We start from the raw sequence: 19,047 nt of genomic DNA, 5'->3' as shown, positions 1-19,047 counted from the left end.
TAATTCCCTTAAGGTCTATCCATATTGTTGCAAATGACAGGAGTTCCTTCTTTTTTTATGAATAAATAACCTATCACATTTTCATTATTTATTCATTTGTTGATGGATGTTTAGGTTGCTTCCATATTTATGTCTTTCTTTATTGCCTCTCTTCTTTTTTCTCTATTTTCCATCCTAGCTGGGGAGAAAAGGGGCAGGAGTAAATAAGGTTACCGAAGTGGTCAGTCAGAATTTTCTTTTTTTTTTTACATCTCCCTGTTTCATTAAAAAATACAGATAATTAAACCATATAAACATATTTGTTTATTTGCATAGCTGAGTCACCAAAAATTGCTCATGCAAACAAATACATTAAATTGAAGCACTTAATCACATGTTTTCTTTTTCTTATTTGTAACCAAAAAAAAACTATCTTTACAGCTAAAACCAATTCATATTTTAGTATGAAATTAATTTTGAACACTTTTAATCATTTGGATTCAAAAATTTTTTTCTGAACTCTGTTTGAATGTATTTCAGTATTCTCTGAAGCTTCCCAAAGTTAAGAATTTATCTATAATTTATATATTAATGGAAAGCATTCTTTTGGAAAACAGAAAATTGCTTTAGCTTTAGCATTTCCACATATTTCAGAACATATATATATATCCCTTGCCATGACCTTATTATTGTTAAATAACCCAAATTTCTAAAGTTATATTTTGGCAATTTCAATTTTTAAATTATTATTATTAATAGATTTTATTTTTTCAAGAGCAGTTTTAGTTTCACAACAAAATTGAGTGGAAAGTACAGGTTCTTGTATACCCTCTGACCACTACCCTTTATCAACATTCTTTATCCTCCCAACAATCAACACTCCACGCAAGAGAGATGTGGCAGGGCCCTGTCATTCTAATTTTTGTGAGACAGTGATTAAAGAGAATGATTTTTAAAGAAAAGTTAGTTTCTGCTGATGTATTATTTTGGAAAGACATGTTTGACCATTGCCATCTTTGCCTGATTTTCCCCACTTTTCATTTAGTTTCTTTGATATTGTACTGATGAGGCATAACTCAATGTTGTGTTTTCAGACTTTTGAAATTATGTGTATAAATTTTTGAGAAAGTTTTAATGAATTTATAATTCCATGTCAATACATATGTTTGGAAACTAAAATTATAATGTAGAATTGCTGCTTTTGACTTTCAAGGGTCATAGTTTCATAATTAATAGCTTTATTTATATATATTATTAATTCTTTCAAATATACTGTGTTTCACTTAGTGTGTATTTTTTAAACCTATATTTTCAAGCCACTTACAGATTGAGGGCTATTTAGAAGTTATAATTTGAAAGTAAAATGCAATTAGAGAATGATAATAACGGAAAAAAGATTTTTAAAAGCATTAAGTAAGGCAAGAGAAGAATGTGAGTAGATTATGACCATAACAAGAATCAAAATGAAAATTCCAGTAATAAAGGTAAAACTGTGAAATAATTAATTTTTTAAATTAATAATAAAATGCAATTTTATTTTCTTAAATATTTATTACTTTTAAAAAACAGAGCTAAAAGAAAAGCAGAAGGTATTTCTTTATAATAATGCTTCTTGTCTATAGTTATTCTTAAATGTTGCTTCTAAAGCTGTTTTTATTATCTACCATTTCAGCTATGAGTCCTATTTCTTAAACCGCTGAATAATTCTCTAAAATCTATACTTATTTATTTCCTTGTACTTTTCCATTCCTTCTCCTCTTCCAGAGCAAATTTAATTTCTTTTTTTTTTTTTTGGTCTGTTTCCCCACCACCACCACCATTATGACTCACTTTTCCACTTTTTAAAATTATCTATACTTGGAACAACGCAATCAACTTTCCTCCTTTCTTTTAAAATGGTATTGAAATACCCATTCCATAGAAGTCCCCTAACTTAGTTATAGTTGCAAATAATGAGTACTTATAATTTTTGCCAGCTTGTTATCTGCTAAAGTCTTATCTAGTGAAATCCTAATTTTTTATTACTTCCTACCATTTTCCACTAGTACATTTGTGATATAAACGAGACAAGTCAGTGAAAAGCATTTTGGTATGTTTTAAAACACTATGTAAAGCCTGACTGTTTATTAATTAAAAACTATCTTCTTTATTTTATTAACTGCACAGTAGTATTCTTGATAAGCTTTTATTAGCAAGCTTGCTATTCAAATGATCCTGTGATTGATTAACTCTTTCATTGACTTTTCCTCAATTTGAGACAAACATGTTGAGTTTGAGTCTATCAGACAAAAAATATGTGATACATATATGATACAATGTGTGATACATATGTGATATAATAGTAACAATCGATTTAATGATATTTTAAAATTTCTATAACCCTGAAGTTTAGTACTCTAACTCATATTATCTGACACTTATATCCCCACTACAGAAATATATCACCCTACAGTAAGGATTTTTTAGAATGTTGTTTTAATACCTGCTGTCTGCATTCCAAATTCACATGTAAATAGAATATATTGGACTTGTATTCTCATTTATGTACGATTACAGCTGTTTGCAACAAGTAAGTATAACAATAAAAGTGATATTTATAGTCTAGATTCTTTCGATTTTGCCCTACTTTTGGTCCTGGCACATGTTAAGTGATTTATTTTTATAATATCGAATTTCCTTATTTTGACTTAGGAGATCCAAGAGTACAAAGCTTTAGATAGTAAAAAAGAATTGAGGGACTAACTTCCCTGGTGGTCCAGTAGGTAAGACTTCACCTTCCAATGCAGGGGGTGCAGGTTCAAGCCCTGTTTAGGGAGCTAAGATCGCAAATGCCTTGTGGCCAAAAGAAATCCTTCAAAACATAAAACAGAAGCAATATCGAAACAAATTCAATAAAGACTTTAAAAATGGTCCACGTCAAAAATACCTGAAAGAACTATATATATTTTTAAGTCTTCTTAGTAATATCAAATCAGTACCCTGAGAATTTTAGAGTAGTTAATTATATGGAATGTTTATTATATGGCTTCCCTGGTGGCTCAGAGGATAAAGTGTCTGCCTGCAATGAGGGAGACCCGGGTTCGATCCCTGGGTTGGGAAGATCCCTTGGAAAAGGAAATGGAAACCCACTCCAGTATTCTTGCCTGGAGAATCCCATGGACAGAGGAGTCTGGCGGGCTACAGTCCATGGGGTCGCGAAGAGTTGGACATGACTGAGCAACTTCACATGCACACATGGAATGTTTATGTGAAAAATGAAGCACAATACAGTTCACATAGATTGGATCTAAAGAAAGTGAAGTTTCATGTTGTTACAGCTGCTTTATTGCATTTCTAGCATTAAGTTTTTATTTAAAGGATGTTAAGGTATTTAAATGAGTTTCAATTATTATGACAGAATTCAAAGATAACCTATGATTATGTTTTTTTAAATGACCAAAAAAATGTGGTTCGTTTCAATTTGCTCAGCGGTTTAGTACTAACTTATTAGATGAGAAAAGAAATGGAACGATAGAAAAGCTGCAGTTCATGTTGGGAAATAGTTTATTAAAAACCAATTATTTTGAAGACCTGGTTATTGATTTTTAAAATGTTAATAAATTTCTATTATATATTAAAAAATAGGGTAGTAATAACTTTCTAATGAACAAATCTGAATAATTATAAAAAGATATACTTTAGTTAAATATCTTTAAAAATTATTTAAAACATTCAAGCTCGTCTTTCTAGATAGTGCAGAAGGTAAATGTCATAAATCTTGGAATGAAACATTTATTTGTGAATCAGATTTTATGATTTTATGTGTAAATCATTTGGGGAAAAACAAAGTTGCTAATAATTATAAAAGCATTTTGAAAAATGCAGAAATGGTAATTTTAAATTCAAAAGTAGCATACTTTAATGAATTGGCTATTAGAATTCTGCATTTGCAGTTAGATAGTTATAATACTTATATTTTTATTTTAAAAGTTGTTTATACTTATTAAAGAAATTTAGAAAAATCATTTTGAGAAACTCCATTATTTTTAGATTCTAAAATGCTATTTGAGGAGCAAACTTTGCTTTCCTGATATAGATGATAAGACATTTGGACCAAAAATAAGCATTTCCTTCTGACCAGACTTAGCATTGCATGAATTTTAGCCGACATTTTTTATATTGACCTTTTATTCATGGAAGACAAAATAACATATTAGGAAATATTAGGTGACACAAGGAAAAAGGACATATTAACCAGAGAACTGAAACAATTGACATATGTGAAATTAGACTTAAAGATAGTAGTCTTAGGATCCTGGCCAACTTTAGATGAAAACAAAAAAATCTTAATTTATTTCTAGATAAAATAAAGTAAAATAATTTCCTATACAGAGAAGCAGGGTATTTAAAATTATTGGTCTTATGAGACAGAAACGGTTGTTTGTAAATGATTATGTTCTACATTTTTTACTAAGGAGGCCTTATATAATTTTTGTTGTAGTTAAGGAACTTATTTTTTATTTTGTTACTTATTGTTGAGCTCTACCTCTTCCCCCCACCTTTTAAGTAGCATTTGGTGCACAGTGTACATGGAGGAAGAAATAAGGTTTTATAGGTAGTTTCGTAGTAGATATTCCTTATCTGGTTTTGGCCTGTCTGGTTATGAGGTACTTTAATCATGAAGGATTCACCTGATCCAGCAGCAGTAATGCATTTCTCACAGAGATTTTTTTTTTAATACTTGAGACTTAATAAAGATGACAGAAAAAGTTACTGAGAGTGATTGAATCCACCTCGATAAGGAGAATTATAAAAACAAGTTAAAGACTTGACTATTCTTTACTTAAGAAATTGGGCAATATTTCCTAATCAGTGTGTCCATAAATAAATTGTTGTGGTCCAGACTGTGTTTTTCTGTGTAACCCAGGCTGCTCTATTCTTATCTGGAAATTCTTCTGGCTTTAGGACCAAGATTACTAAATCTCAGTCTTCATTCATGTCCGTGCTCAGAGTGCAGCACCTTCTTAACTGCCAGCACTGTATCCTGTGGTTCTATGTCAGTGGTCCTTTCCTCTAACCTGCCTTGCAAATTACTGGCCCAGGCTGTGGATTTTTACACTGCTGTTTTTTCTAAACCAGGACACACTTTGTGCTCAATATTTTGTGTAAAATGTGACTTCTTTGATAAAGAATGCTAATAGAGTACCCAAGTAACTTATCTCTATACTTGTCAATGGCTATCTTTCGCAGTCAGAACAAAGTCTAAGCTCTAACATTATGCTATAGGTGGCCCTAATGGCGCCTTACCTACCACTGTGACCGCACCTGAAGACCACTCTCACCTTCCCTTCTAACCTTTCAACCCACTAAGACGTTTCTACCTTGGGGGCTTTGTAGTAGCAACTATGGACATTTGAGCTGAGCTTTGATGATTTTGGAAAGAGTCAGCTTAAACTCTCTTCCTCCAGATTGTTGTGTGCGTGCTAAGCCTCTTCAGTTGTGTCTGACTCTTTGCCACTCTATGGACTATAGCCCGCCAAGCTCCTCTGTCCATGGGATTCTCCAGGCAAATTGAAAACTGGAGTGGGTTCCCATGCCCTCCTTCAGGGGATCTTCCTGATCCAGGGATCGAACCTGCATCTCTTATGTCTCCTGTGTTGGGAGACAGGTTTTTTACTGCTAGCACCAAGATTATTGTGTAGTCAGTGCTTTTTCATCATTCAGATCTCAGCTCAAATATCCCTTCCTCAAAAAGGTCTTCCCAGACTATCCATCTAAAGTAGACTTTCTTCTTTACTACCCTGCTTACTCTTTTCCATTATTCTTGTCTTCATTGTATTTTCCACTATCTAAAATTCTCTTGTTTGCTTAATTCCCATTTGTGAGGGCAGTGTCTTTGTCTGGTTGGCCATTGTATGCCCAGAGTCTAAAACAGTGTCTGGTACATAATAGGGGCTCAGTAAATAGTTGAATGCATGAATGAGTGAATAAATGATAAATTTATACTGTAGACTGAGCAATTTCTTTTTTCCTTATTTTATTGAAAAACAGTGCAATAACATGATAGTAAACTGGGTAGAGGAATATTCACTTACAATCCTGGTACTTAAAAAATTGACATTTTACAGTTTTTTTCCATATGTTTATGTATTTTTCATAGTTATACTCTTTATTTTTTATGTTTTGCTTTTGTTCAGTTAGGCTTGTCCAATATTTTCCCAAGTTCTCCTAGTGAGTCCCATTATTTAAATGGCTACATAATATTACATTGAGCTGATATTCCATCATTTACTTAACCATTTCCTTAGTAGGCTAAATAATTTGTTTCTAACGTTTTGCTATTATAGATAACACTGCAATGAATAGCTTACTGAATATAGAAAACATTTGTCTTCCATTGAATAGACTACATTTTAAACTTTAAACTGACAGGATAGTATGAAATTGTTCAGGTATTTTATGACTTTTAAAATATATCTTATAAATTATAAAAGAATATGTATAACTTTCTTCTGGGGTCTACTCTAAAATACTTGTCTTTATTGATGTCAATAATTGTATGATACAGATATTTGAGGTACAGATTTTGATTGATTTTGCAAGTAAATTTGCAAGTGCCTACGGCGATTCATGGGGTCTCAAAGAGTCGGACACGACTGAGCAACTGAACTGAATGGCATAACCAGATGCTCTTTTTTTTTTCAGATTCCTTTAGACTTGTGAATCAATCTAGGTATAGATTTGTGTAAATTCTGTGAATAATAAATTGTTTGTTTATTTAAATTACCACTTTCAGTAAAAAGGGAAACTGAAAAAATAAAAGCTAAAGCTTGAATGAAGAGTTTCATGAGGAACATAATGGAATAGATATTTGAGGTTCTAAAACTGTGAGAGAAATCACAACTTTTCATAATCAGCTTTAATGATATTTGCAATTTTTTTTACCTTTGTTTTCCTCTTGAAGCCAGAAGACATTTTGTAGGGAGAAATGATGCCCTTAACTCTCCTCATTTCTGTATATGGAGAGAAGGTGACCTATTTATAGAGATTATATAAATAAAATATTCTCTGAGAAGTTTTTCTTTGGATGTTTTTTGAACTTTTCGAATTATTTGAAGTCAAATGTAAGTATTGTTTTTTATAGGTATAGAATAGTCATGACACATTTTGCATAAAATTTTAAATTCTGGGCTTTTAAGCAGATTCTGTTTTCTTACGCATTTGTATTCCCTTAAAACATCTCCTTTATAGTCTTTTTCAAAAAAGAATAATTCTTAACTATCTGTGTTATCCTCTGGATAGACGTAAAAATAACTCTTTCTGATGTGAACAATCATTTTACTAAACCTAAACTTAGAGGCAGATACAACACTTTCCTAAAACAAAGAGCCTGTGTTTTTCTTTGCCATCTAAAGACTCTTTTAAGCTGTATATTACTGTTTGGTTTTACCAGGTCAAGTAGCGCATTCTCACCTTTCCCATGTCTTTTCTGTGTGCTTTCGACTTTGTTTAGGGCTTCCCTAGTGGCTCAGCGGTAGAGAATCTGCCTGCAGTGCAGGAGGTATGGATGTGGATTCAGTCCCTGGGTTAGGAAGAGCCCCTGGGGAAGGAAGTGACAACCCACTCCAGCTGGTTTCTTGCCTGGCAATCCCATGGACAGAGGAGCTTAGTGGGCTACAGTCCATGAGGTCGCAAGAGTCAGACATGACTTAGTGACTAAACCACCACCACCACACCTTGATTTATTCTAATAATAATTTCATCTCATAACTGGAGACTCGTTCAACTTACCAAACAAATCTTACTGGGCACTTACTTAATGCAAGGTACTTTCCTAGGAACAAGGTATACAACAGTGACCAAGCAAGAATCCCTGACCTCTTGGAGCTTCCATCTGGTAGACAGGATAAATAAATAATTGTAGGTTAGAAAGTGATGAAGTGCTAAGAGGAAAAAGGAACAAAGTAGGGAAGAGAGTGTATGACACATGGGTAATACTGAAGCTTGATGGGATGATCAGGAGAGATTTCATTGAAGGAAAGTTTTGAAAAAAGACCTGAAGGAAGTAAGAAGGTGAACCATGTAGCTATGTGGGGAAGAGCATTCCAGGCCTAGGGAATAACAAGACCAATAAGTACTTGTGTGTAGGAGGAGTGGGTCACAGAATTATATGGGGAAGAAGTTGGAGAAGTAAGAGAAAGATCATGTAACAGATGTTTGTGTTTTTTGTAATTATCTTTCTTTATCCTATAATTTTCCTGAGAAATATACTTCATTTCTGGGTTTTCTTTCTGTGAATTTACTTTAATAAACAGTTTAGAAATTTTGTGGTTTTTACCATTTTTGAGTGATAATATACGTAAATTGGGGCTTCCCAGATGACACTAGTGGTAAAGAATCTGCCAACCAGTACAGGAGATGCAAGAGATGCTGCTTTCAATCCCTGGGTCAGAGAGATCTCCTGGAGTAGGAAGTTTTCCAGTATTCCTGCCTGGAAAATTCCATGGACAGAGAAGCCTGGCAGGCTACAGTCCATGTGGCCACAGAGAGTCGGACATGACTGTGTGACTAAGCACGCATAAATTTATTAAAGATTTTTGCCTGTGGAAGAACATATCTCATTTACCACTTGCCATTTAATTAGATGATTTTTAAAAATTAGTATTACTGTTTCTTGGGCTGCAGATCTTTACCATTTCCCCAGTAAACGTGATTAGTAACCCAACTGCCTTGTGCTATTTTATATAATCTTCTTGTCATTTCTAGTTTTTCTTGCAAAATTCTAAATTTTCACCATTGCAGCAGCATTTTCACTGATATCTTTTAAAAAATAAAACCAATTTAAAACATAAATTAACTTTGAAGATTCTGACTTATTTAGGGTTTTTTAGAGATTTATTTGATCTTGCTCTCTGTTCAAAGTAAATTGTTTGCTTTCTATGAAAGGACCAGGAATCTAGGCAAATAAGAATTTTTTTTTTAATTAAAAAATGTTTGTCAGAGAATATTTAACTCAAATTGACTTTAATGAATTGAAGAGTTAGTATTTATGGTATGTTAGAATGGACATTTGATGTCAACAAAAGATTCTGCTGTTTAGGTCCCCCAAACAGTAGTTGTTGTAACTGTTTCTGATCTTCGGTTTCCTTGTCTGTAAATGGGAATCATTACGCTGTGTGACCCCAGGGATTTTCCAAATCCCATGGACGGAGGAGCCTGGTAGGCTGCAGTCCATGGGGTCGCTAAGAGTTGGACATGACTGAGTGACTTCACTTTCACTTTTCACTTTCATGCATTGGAGAAGGAAATAGGTTTCCCTGGTGGCTCAGACAGTAAAGCATCCGCCTGCAGTGCAGGAGACCCGGGTTCGATCCCTGGGTTGGGAAGATCCCCTGGAGAAGGAAATGGCAACCCACTCCAGTACTCTTGCCTGGAAATCCCATGGACGGAGGAGCCTGGTGGGCTGCAGTCCATGGGGTCACTAAGAGTCGGGCACGACTGAGCGACTTCACTTTCCAGTGTTCTTGCCTGGAGAATCCCAGGGACGGGGGAGCCTGGTGGGCTGCCGTCTCTGGGGTCGCACAGTCGGACACGACTGAAGTGACTTAGCAGCAGCAGCAGCAATGATACCGTTAATAGATCTTTTGTGAAACTGCTTCTGCAACGTAAATGGACAAGTCTTGGTTGTCACCCAAGTGACTCAAGTGCCATGCTGATTTTACTCTCAGTGGCAGTGGCCTCTGGCATTTACCTCAGTTAGATTTTACTTGCCCTCACTTTGAAGACAGCTTTTAGCAATGGGGAATGGGCTTACTTAGGAATTCTGTTAGGGAAGCTGAAGCAGCAGTGTGTTAAACATTAATACTTCACTGATATACTTTGGCCAGTCTAGGAAAGGATTTCATTTAGGGTATATGCAGTCAAAAGTTTATGAAGCACTGCTGGTGCTGCTGCTGCTGCTAAGTTGCTTCAGTCGTGCCTGACTCTGTGGGACCCCATAGACGGCAGCCCACCAGGCTCCCCTGTCCCTGGGATTCTCTAGGCAAGAACACTGGAGTGGGCTGCCATTTCCTTCTCCAATGCATGAAAATGAAAAGTGAAAGTGAAGTCGTTCAGTCGTGTTCGACTCTTAGCGACCCCATGGACTGTAGCCCACCAGGCTCCTCCGTCCATAGGGTTTTCCAGGCAAGAGTACTGGAGTGGGGTTCCATTGCCTTCTCCATATGAAGCACTATGTAATTGGAAAATTAATATGCCAACATATTGACCTACATGAAGGGCAACATGAAGCTTTGAAGACCTTTGGAGGTGCATATTGCTGCTCGGTAATGGAGTACCCAAGGCATCCATCTTTCAGAATTTGCCACACATTGGTCATGTGGGAAATTTATAAAATCCTAATGCCTAAGTCATAGCTCATACTATTTAAATCAGAATGTTAAGGGTGAAAGCCAGGCATCAGTAGTTCTTCAAGATGCTCAGCAAAGTGGGGACCCACAGGAATATGTGGCTCTGGCCTCCATTCTTCTACCTGTTGTTGTTTCACATGCTGTAGCACCATTCACAGAGCTTGATGTTCTATCATGAAAAATATTTGAAAGTATTGGGTAACATCACTCACCAGATTTGTGTTCTACGTTTTTAAAGAGTGCATACTGTTTTACATAGTCTTACGTTGTTTTGAACTTTAACTTTCATTACTGGTCCATGGTAGATATATTCATGTTATTTTTTTCCATCTGTTACAGATATTTCCTTGACAACTTTAAATGAACCATAGCTTTGTGATTTGAGACACAAAACAATGTCTACAAGTTTTAACTATTTAGGAGTTTCATTGTTTCAATTACAAATTACCATTTTCCGAATAAGGGACCAACAGCCACTTTGATGTTACAAATCCATTTTTATTTATTTCCAGTTTAGTAATGAATTGTTACAAGTTAGCCTAAATTTATGGAATTAGTATGTCTGAAGGAATAGACTGTTCAATTATATCACAGCTGCATTAATATTTACTAATATTCAAGATGATTGGTGTGTGAAACAAAAACTATACCTATAGTACTAACCGTGATAGAAGTGAATAAGCATTTTTCCAATGTCATGGTTTATTAAGGCAGACTTAGTGTAATCTAATTAAAAATAGTTATACAAGGAGAATTCCTAAATGGCTTGGTTCCTCATGTTGACAGGAAGGAACTAGAGTTTTGGCTGTAAATCCTTGAAAACTTGCCTAAGGCTTGACATAAGTTCAGGTGGTCACAATATCATCTTAAAAATAGTAAAAATCCTATTTAAGTTATAAAAAAATTTCTGTTTCACAGTCCATGTCAAATGTGTGTGTGAAAAAATACAGAACATAAAATGATGCTCTGAGTTTTTTCATTGTCATTTGAAACTAAAGAACATGACCCCATTTCTCCAGTACTATCAGAGTATTGTAAATTATGGGAGTTCCATCAGGGCATATATTTGGCTTAATACCTAACATTCAGTCGTCCAATTTTTGTTTTGGATCGTTTGCTTTTCTTGTTTTGCATTTTTGTTTTGTTTTGTTTTCAGCCATCATTTTGTCTTATCATCTTCAATTCTAGAGCAACCTGACAACAATAATGATACTACTGAATTGGGCATCCTTGTCATTCCTGAGATTAGTGTCACAAATGTGGCCGGAGAGAGAACCGGGAATGGGGAAAAAGGCAGAACACTAGGAGAGATTGATGCCCAGCATATACAGGGTGTACAGGAAACAGCCACAGATCCTAGAACTGAGAGCAAAGGCTTGCCAGAGATCAGGAGGCAAAAATCTGTAAGAAAAATGATGGAGGATGGAATAAACTCACCTGGCAGAGTGCAGTTTTAGCAGAGCACTTTATAGCTGCACTCCAAGGTATCTCATGGCAAAGGGTCACTGCTGCATGTCTTAAGCAACAGTTGCACAGGCACAAAAATCTTGCATGTTATCTAATCAAAATGCATGAATTATGTACTACAGTTTCTCAATGACTTAATGCTCTTTGGAATGGTCATATCTGTACTGTCTCTGAGTAAATTGTTATGAAAATGAGGCAGAAAGTGGCTTCCAGAATAATTTACTGCTTGTGTTTTGAGATCTAAAATTAACTTTTTTATCCTTGTATTTTTGCCATCTTTGATATAGAAGATAATGTATAAAGAATTTGATTATATTTATGGTCTATATATTTTTCTTTTAGTAAGAAAATCTAGAATGTGGAGTGCAGTCTTAAAAAAAAGTCTTTAAACTATTTTAATAATTTTTTTTTTTAAGTTTCTTGGTATGATCTTTGACTTTACACTGCTTTGCTATTAGGGGAGAGTTTACCCCCTAGTTTTACTGTGTGGTGTTTTTCTAATTGTCTCTGATCTTTGCATGAATAGTAAGAAAACTTTTCTAAAAACACAGTGGGGTGTGGCTAATGGCATGCTTTTTTATTTAATATACTCTAAATTATTCTAATTTTAGTGATAAACTGTTGACATTTTATAGAATGTTTTGATTTATCCTTTGATTTTGGTCAGTAGTCTGTTGCTTTACATATTATGCTAAAATTGTTCTAAAATTTATTTAAAGTATATTTGATTTGGTATTAATCATGAAAAAGGATTACTTAAAATGTTTAATATTAATTAATCCTTGTTATTTCTTTGTTTAGGAAATACAGAATTAACAGGTCAAGAAGAACTGATGGAGATATCCGAAGTTGACGAGGGATTTTACTCCAGGGCTGCCTCTAGTACCAGCCAGTCGGGTTTATCAAACATTAGTCAAAATTGTAGTAACAAGACAAGTATAGGAAAGACTCAGAGAAGGTCAGGAGGAAACAAAACTGGAGGAAAAGAGAAAGAAACTACAGGGGAGTCTTGCAAAGATCACTTTGTTCGAAAACAAACGCAGAGAGCCCAAAGTGAGAATCTTGAGCTTCTCTCCTTAAAGAGACTTACGCTGACAACCAGCCAATCTCTGCCTAAACCTTGCAGTCATGGTTTGGCTAAGACTGCCGCCAGTGTTTTCAGTAAATCCTTTGAACAAGTCAGTGGAGTCTCAGTCCCACATAACCCGTCATCTGCTGTCGGCTGTGGGGCTGGGACAGATGCCAATAGGTTTTCTGCTTGTAGTCTCCAAGAAGAAAAGCTGATATACACTTCTGAAAGGACTGAACTTCCAATGAAGCATCAAGCAGGTCAGCAGAGACCTCCTAGTATTAGCATTACTTTGTCCACAGATTAATTTGTAAGGGTTTCCTCATGTACGCAGTGAATCTGGAAATACAACTGGGCTTCTTCACGCAAGTTCCCAGGGTCATCTTTCATCCCTGCTCCTGATGGAAGCCCTGATGTTTTAAATTCTGATGGCTACCTTGACTTTATGAAGGGAATACTCTCTAGGTTGTAGTGAGTTGAAATATGGTTTTGCTATTTCTTGGATTGTATTTTTTCCCCTTGGCTTGAGTCTTTTTTTTTTTTTTTTTTTTTAAATCTTGTTTCTGTTGCCCTAAGATTGACATTGTGATAGTACATTTTGACAGGTGGTGTGATCAGGTTGGTTACATCTCCTGTAAGGTTGTGAATCTTTTTCTTTAATAACTCCTATTTTGGTAGCTATATGTTTGGCCTTCAGTGTAAAGGGAATCCGTGTATGGAAACTGTTTTTTTAAGGATGAGGCTAGGTACAACTCCAAGAATTCTACAGCTGGCTGTTTAGGAAGCCACTCTGAAAAACAGGCATGTGAAGAAACAAAAATGATACTTATGAAAAGTGCCTGATAAAAATGTTTGTAGCCAGATAATCTTGAAGATTAGTAGAACAGTAATATAAAGCACTGGAAAATGCCTCATAACTCAGTACCCTAAAATATTATGTGATTCCAGGGAATGGGAAGAGGGATTGCTGTCATTTATTTGGAACATTTTATATCAAAAATCAGGTTGCAAGTAGATGTGTTATTTTGAAGTGTTTGATCTGGATTTAGCAGGTGAAAATCCTTTTCAGTTCCTAAGGTGTAATAGGCCATAAAGCTGGCTTACCCTGCTGCTGGATTTCGGAAATACTGCTTAGTTTGGATTCCCATAATTCAGAGCACACATCATTGAAGACTTCACTGTAAATTTTGTACCTCAGCTCTAAAGATAGCAGTGTTCACCATATTGAATGGTTTGTCTATAAATGAAGGAAATTAGGTAAAATTTTCATCTATTAAATATCATTGAAAGAAAATAAAAATAGTGAAATGTGGACTAAAGACATTTATGTACTAACTAATTTAGGTTATTTATGTTTGTGTTCTTAAATTGAAATTTTTAAATATGAAAAATATTGAATGTGTTTCTTGTTTTGTGAACAGGCCTATTTTAAATGTTCTTGTTAAGATACGAAGAATAATCAGTATAGTTGCCCCCAGCCAAAAAAAAATTTTAAAAAGCTAATTTAACAGAAGCTGAACAAACTTGTATGTAGCTATAGAGGATTATGTGACCTCCAGATGGACGTAAGAATTTTGACATTTGCTAGTGGTGGTAATTTCAGCTATGGTGAGGTTCCTTTTAAATCAAGTAGGCTTAGTAAAAATCTAGGGTAAGAGAGAAAAAAGCAGGGTTGAGAATGAGAGAGTAGCTTTACTGGGGAGGAAGACCTAGGGAGCTGTCCCCTTTTCAGTGGTTAGTACGCAGTTTTCCTTATTCATAGTCCTTAGCTATAGCCACACAGAGAAAATGCTAGTTTTCATCTTGTACCTATTTATGCAGAGCTCAAATATGTGGAAAAGTTGTATGTCTTGAAGACTGCTGAAGTATTTACAGTATGAATGCAGTTTTGACTATAACTACTTTGGCTGTTGTTTTATCTAATTTTTCAAAAATCATTAACTAGTTTTCATTGAGTAATCCTAAATAAAATATGGTTTTTAACATAAGTGAACTTGATATTTTTAGTTCCAGTGGTAGAAATGAAGTAAGATCTATTGGCATACATTATAGTTAAAAAAAAAAAAAGTCAAGTCAACCAGACAGTGAAAGTTGACAAAGTATTAATGTACTAAGAATCCTGTGTTCAATTTAAATCCTGTGTACAATCACTGTGAATTTCCTATTGTCTGTTTGTAATTCTTTAACAAAGAATTTTTCCTAGGCATAGCTGTTAACAATCTTAACAGTCTTTAGTAGTCTTAAGAACTAATTTAAAAGATTGGCATTGGAAGCGAGTTAAGGTGCTTAGGAAATGTTGTAGAAGGATTTTGGAAAACATTAGTTTGAGGACACATGAGCCAGCCCAAATAAGAGATCAGGTTTTAATGTTCAGCTGTTGTAATGGAACCTCATTTTGGTATTATTCTAAATCATTGTGGTCTGAGGAGCAGTAAGAAGCATCAGCATCACCTGGTAGAATTTCAGAGCCACCTTAGACCTACTGAATCTTAACCTGCCTTTTAATAAGATCTCAAGTGATTATTATGCACATTAAAGTTTGAGAAGACAGTATCAAAGTGCAAACAAATCACTTACCTAATATTTAGAATTCTCAGTGGTCTCACAACCCTAGATCAAATATGTTGGATACTATAATCTTCACTGTTCTTAACAGCTAATTAATTTTTTATAGTGTCAACTCACTTAAGTCCCCTAATTCTAAATCTTTAATGAATCTCATTTGTTTTTACAATAAAAATGGTTAATATTTTGTGTTTTTTTGATAACTAAAAATGGAATCAGAGCTCTACAGTTTCAAGTATGAAAGGGATGCCACTCTTTTATACAGCAAATCTGCATGTGTTTATTCTTTTAAATACCCTGAAGGATTACTCAAAGGAATGGTTCTGAATTTTTGCTCCAAGTAATTTGCACCAGTTGATTTTCTGGAATGTGGAATTATGTGGAGTTGTGTTAACGAGAAAATTCTTTTGTAGTATCTTTTATGCTATTTCAAGTAAGGATTATACAATTGAAAAATTTTATAGCAATTATAAATACTGGGTAATGCTAACTTATTGTAACAATTGTAATTGTCTCTACTATTCTTGTCCCACTTACTTTTCCAAATTTGAAAGTTGGGGTGGCTTTTGTAGGTCATTTTCTTCTGAAGATGCTGACGTGACCATTTGGTCACAGACCTCTGTATATTCAGAGTAATATCTTTTATCACAAGAAGTCTGGACAAAATTGGGGCCTTGTACCCCATAGCTCCGAGGATCTCAGTAGACCCTGTAGTCCCATTCTACATTTTAAACCTCTAAAAGATTCTTCAAATTACCCAACCTCTCACTCTTCAAATACCCAACTACCTAGGATATTCTAGTGAAGCTGGATGCCAGATTTTACCTTTTGGAATCCAAGTGGAGAGAGAAACAAAGACTTAAGGGGAATGTCTAGGGCAGGTGAGCACCCTGGAATCCCTTGTTATACCACCATGGAGCTTTTAAAGGAAACTGTAGATTTGAAGAGTAGAAATTCTCAGTCCTTAAATGATTTCAGAGGTTTTTGAAAAAGCAATATTTCATTGTTCTCTTCAATTATGAAGTAACTGCTTAGCAAAGATTATTCATTTAAAGACAAAAGAGTTGAAATAAAGGGAAATAAAAATTTTAAACCAAAATAGATAAAAATGATCCCATTTTAGGGGATTTTGCCTGTTTGGAAGAATAAAATTAGTGTTGAAGCCTTTACATTTAAATTATAAAGAAAAATACACTCAGACTTAATTTTCAGCAAATATTTAAAATAAGGTTATTTAACATTTGAGTCTGTAGGCACTGTAAGTCTATACTTTATTAAAGGGAAGCAAATCAAGAAAATATGTATGTTAATGTAACTAAAAAAATTTTTTTCAAAAAGCCATTTAAAAAGAATAATTTGATGGGTACTTAAATTAAGCATTGTAGATAAAAATTAGTGTATTAATAGTGTCTTCCCAATCTTTGGATAAAAAAATTAACTCTCTAGTCCTTTGATTAGCATGAATTTATACTTTTAGATTAATTGTTTAGTAAAATTATATATAATGCTTTGAGTTATTCACATTTATATTTAATATTGATAAATTCTTCATCAGAGAATATAAGTATATTGTCTTCTGTATTTTGTAACTTGTGCATATCTAAAGAGACTAACAGTGAACATTTTAGAAGATGCTTTTGTGTTTTTTAATAATAGAGTTCTAGAGTATTAATGTCTTAATATAAAGTTTCTACTAGTAAACTCAAGATCTGTTTCACATACTGTTATTGTGTACCTCTAATCTTTACTTCTAATTACATAGTGATACTAATCTTTTCATAGTAAATATACTTGTTTCTAATTGTATTCCTAGAGTTTACATTCCTAAAGAATAAATTATGACTTTGGATATTTTTATGTGCTCCCTACCTTTTTAAGGTTATGGAAATAAACTGGAGTTTAGTTTTTTGACGTTTTGTATATTTGTGTAATTGTTCTCCATATATAATACTTTTTACAACAGTGCTGCCTCTTGTTCTATTGAAATAAAAACAGAAAAAAAAATTTTTTCCAGATCACTTTACTCATTAAAAAACCATCATAAAATTTGGCAAAAGTCATGTGGAGGAAGAAATAAAAGGAGAAGACTTAGATGAGTTGAGTCATTGAGAGCTTTTGGGAGTAAGCCATAGGACAATGACATTTCATTCTTGGCTTTATGTTTTACATGGCCTGTGGATGAGATGTGTGACAAATTCATTAATATTCATCAAAAAAAAGATGAGCTCCATGAGTCACGCACCACTGACTTTTGTCATACCGAGAGTACAGGCAACTTTAGATAACAATGCTTTGCCCTTTTATCTGTTGTATGAGTCTTTATCTCTTGAATGCAGAGATTATATGCCTCTAGGATAGGACTTTGTGCATTGTAGATACTGAGACACTTAATGAATGTGTGAGTTAGGTTGAGATTAGTGTTGGGAAACAATCAAGGATAAGTTCTCCAATATATTATATTACAGTAAAATTTTAAAATTCCATTTACTGACTCTAGGAAATCTCCATGACATTACCTTGAATACTATTACTGTGTGTGCTTAGAAACAAAACCCTCTTAGAAACTTGAAAAAAAAATCCTGTTTTATAGTTGATTATATATTTGGATAATTCCACTTCATCTAAGGAACTGAGTAATTTTGGAAATATTTTCTAAACTACTATTAGAGGAGCATTCACAGAGAACAAGAGAAGTGATTTTTGTAAATCACATGTTAGCCCTATGGAAGAGAAACTCTTCTAGTGACTTAACAATCACCATAAATAGTTGACTCACTTCCTAGAATCTGTAGTACCAGCATAATTATTTTAAAATTATTAAGAAAGGCTTTGACAGATAATTCTAGTCATTTGGTAATTTCCCTTGTATTGTTACTGTGGTAGTAGTAATAGCTACCAAATTTTAATTTGTAATTAAAATTGTGATCTCATTTAATCTTCAAAACATTCCTATAAAATGATTAGAATCCCCATTTTAAAAAGAGGAAACTGAAGCTCTCAAAAGGGCAGATGACTTGCCCAAAGTCACAGACCTGCTGGGTGGAAAGCTAGGTCTTGTGACTCATTTTTCTATCACCTGGTAAAAGAAGATACTAAGTGATATTTTATAACACACATATTATATATTTGATATTCATTCATTCCATAAGTGACAGTTTTAAGGTGAAAATAAAAGTTTTCTAAAAATATGATACTTTTTGGTGAACTTTAGGTAATTGGGTTTCCTTCAGTGGTAAACTGAATGCTAGTCAGTCAGATATTAAAAACATAGTAAAATATAAATTAAGATTTTATTTTTTTACCTGTCAGATAAGGATATAAAAGATTGAGACTAGTATTGGTATAGGAGTTGGGAAATTTAAGTCCATTGGCAGGACTTAAATTGGTACAACTAAAATAATGAGCAACTCATCAGGATCTATCAAACTTTAAAGTGCATGTTTTCTGAGCTAGCAACCCTACTCTTCTGTGTTTATTACACTCTCTATATTTTTTGGAAATTTTAGTATAAATGTGTAAAGATATTCATCGAAGCATTGCTTGTAATAGTGAAAAAAAAAAGTCTAAATAACCATTAAT

General features: G+C 34.0%; 1 protein-coding gene across 1 annotated transcript in view; it reads left to right on the top strand.

Moving 5' to 3' along the window:
* HYCC1 (hyccin PI4KA lipid kinase complex subunit 1) overlaps positions 1 to 13,210 on the top strand; it is a 45,302-nt gene extending 32,092 nt beyond the window's left edge. Inside the window, exon 10 of the mRNA XM_052638986.1 lies at positions 12,636 to 13,210. Coding sequence (XP_052494946.1) covers positions 12,636 to 13,210 — 575 coding nt within the window. The remainder of the gene's footprint in view (positions 1 to 12,635) is intronic.
* The last annotated feature ends 5,837 nt before the right edge of the window (positions 13,211 to 19,047 follow it).

This window comes from Budorcas taxicolor, chromosome 4 (genome assembly GCF_023091745.1).
Source record: "Budorcas taxicolor isolate Tak-1 chromosome 4, Takin1.1, whole genome shotgun sequence".
Taxonomy (NCBI): domain Eukaryota; kingdom Metazoa; phylum Chordata; class Mammalia; order Artiodactyla; family Bovidae; genus Budorcas; species Budorcas taxicolor.
This window is presented reverse-complemented; position numbering and strand designations above follow the sequence as displayed.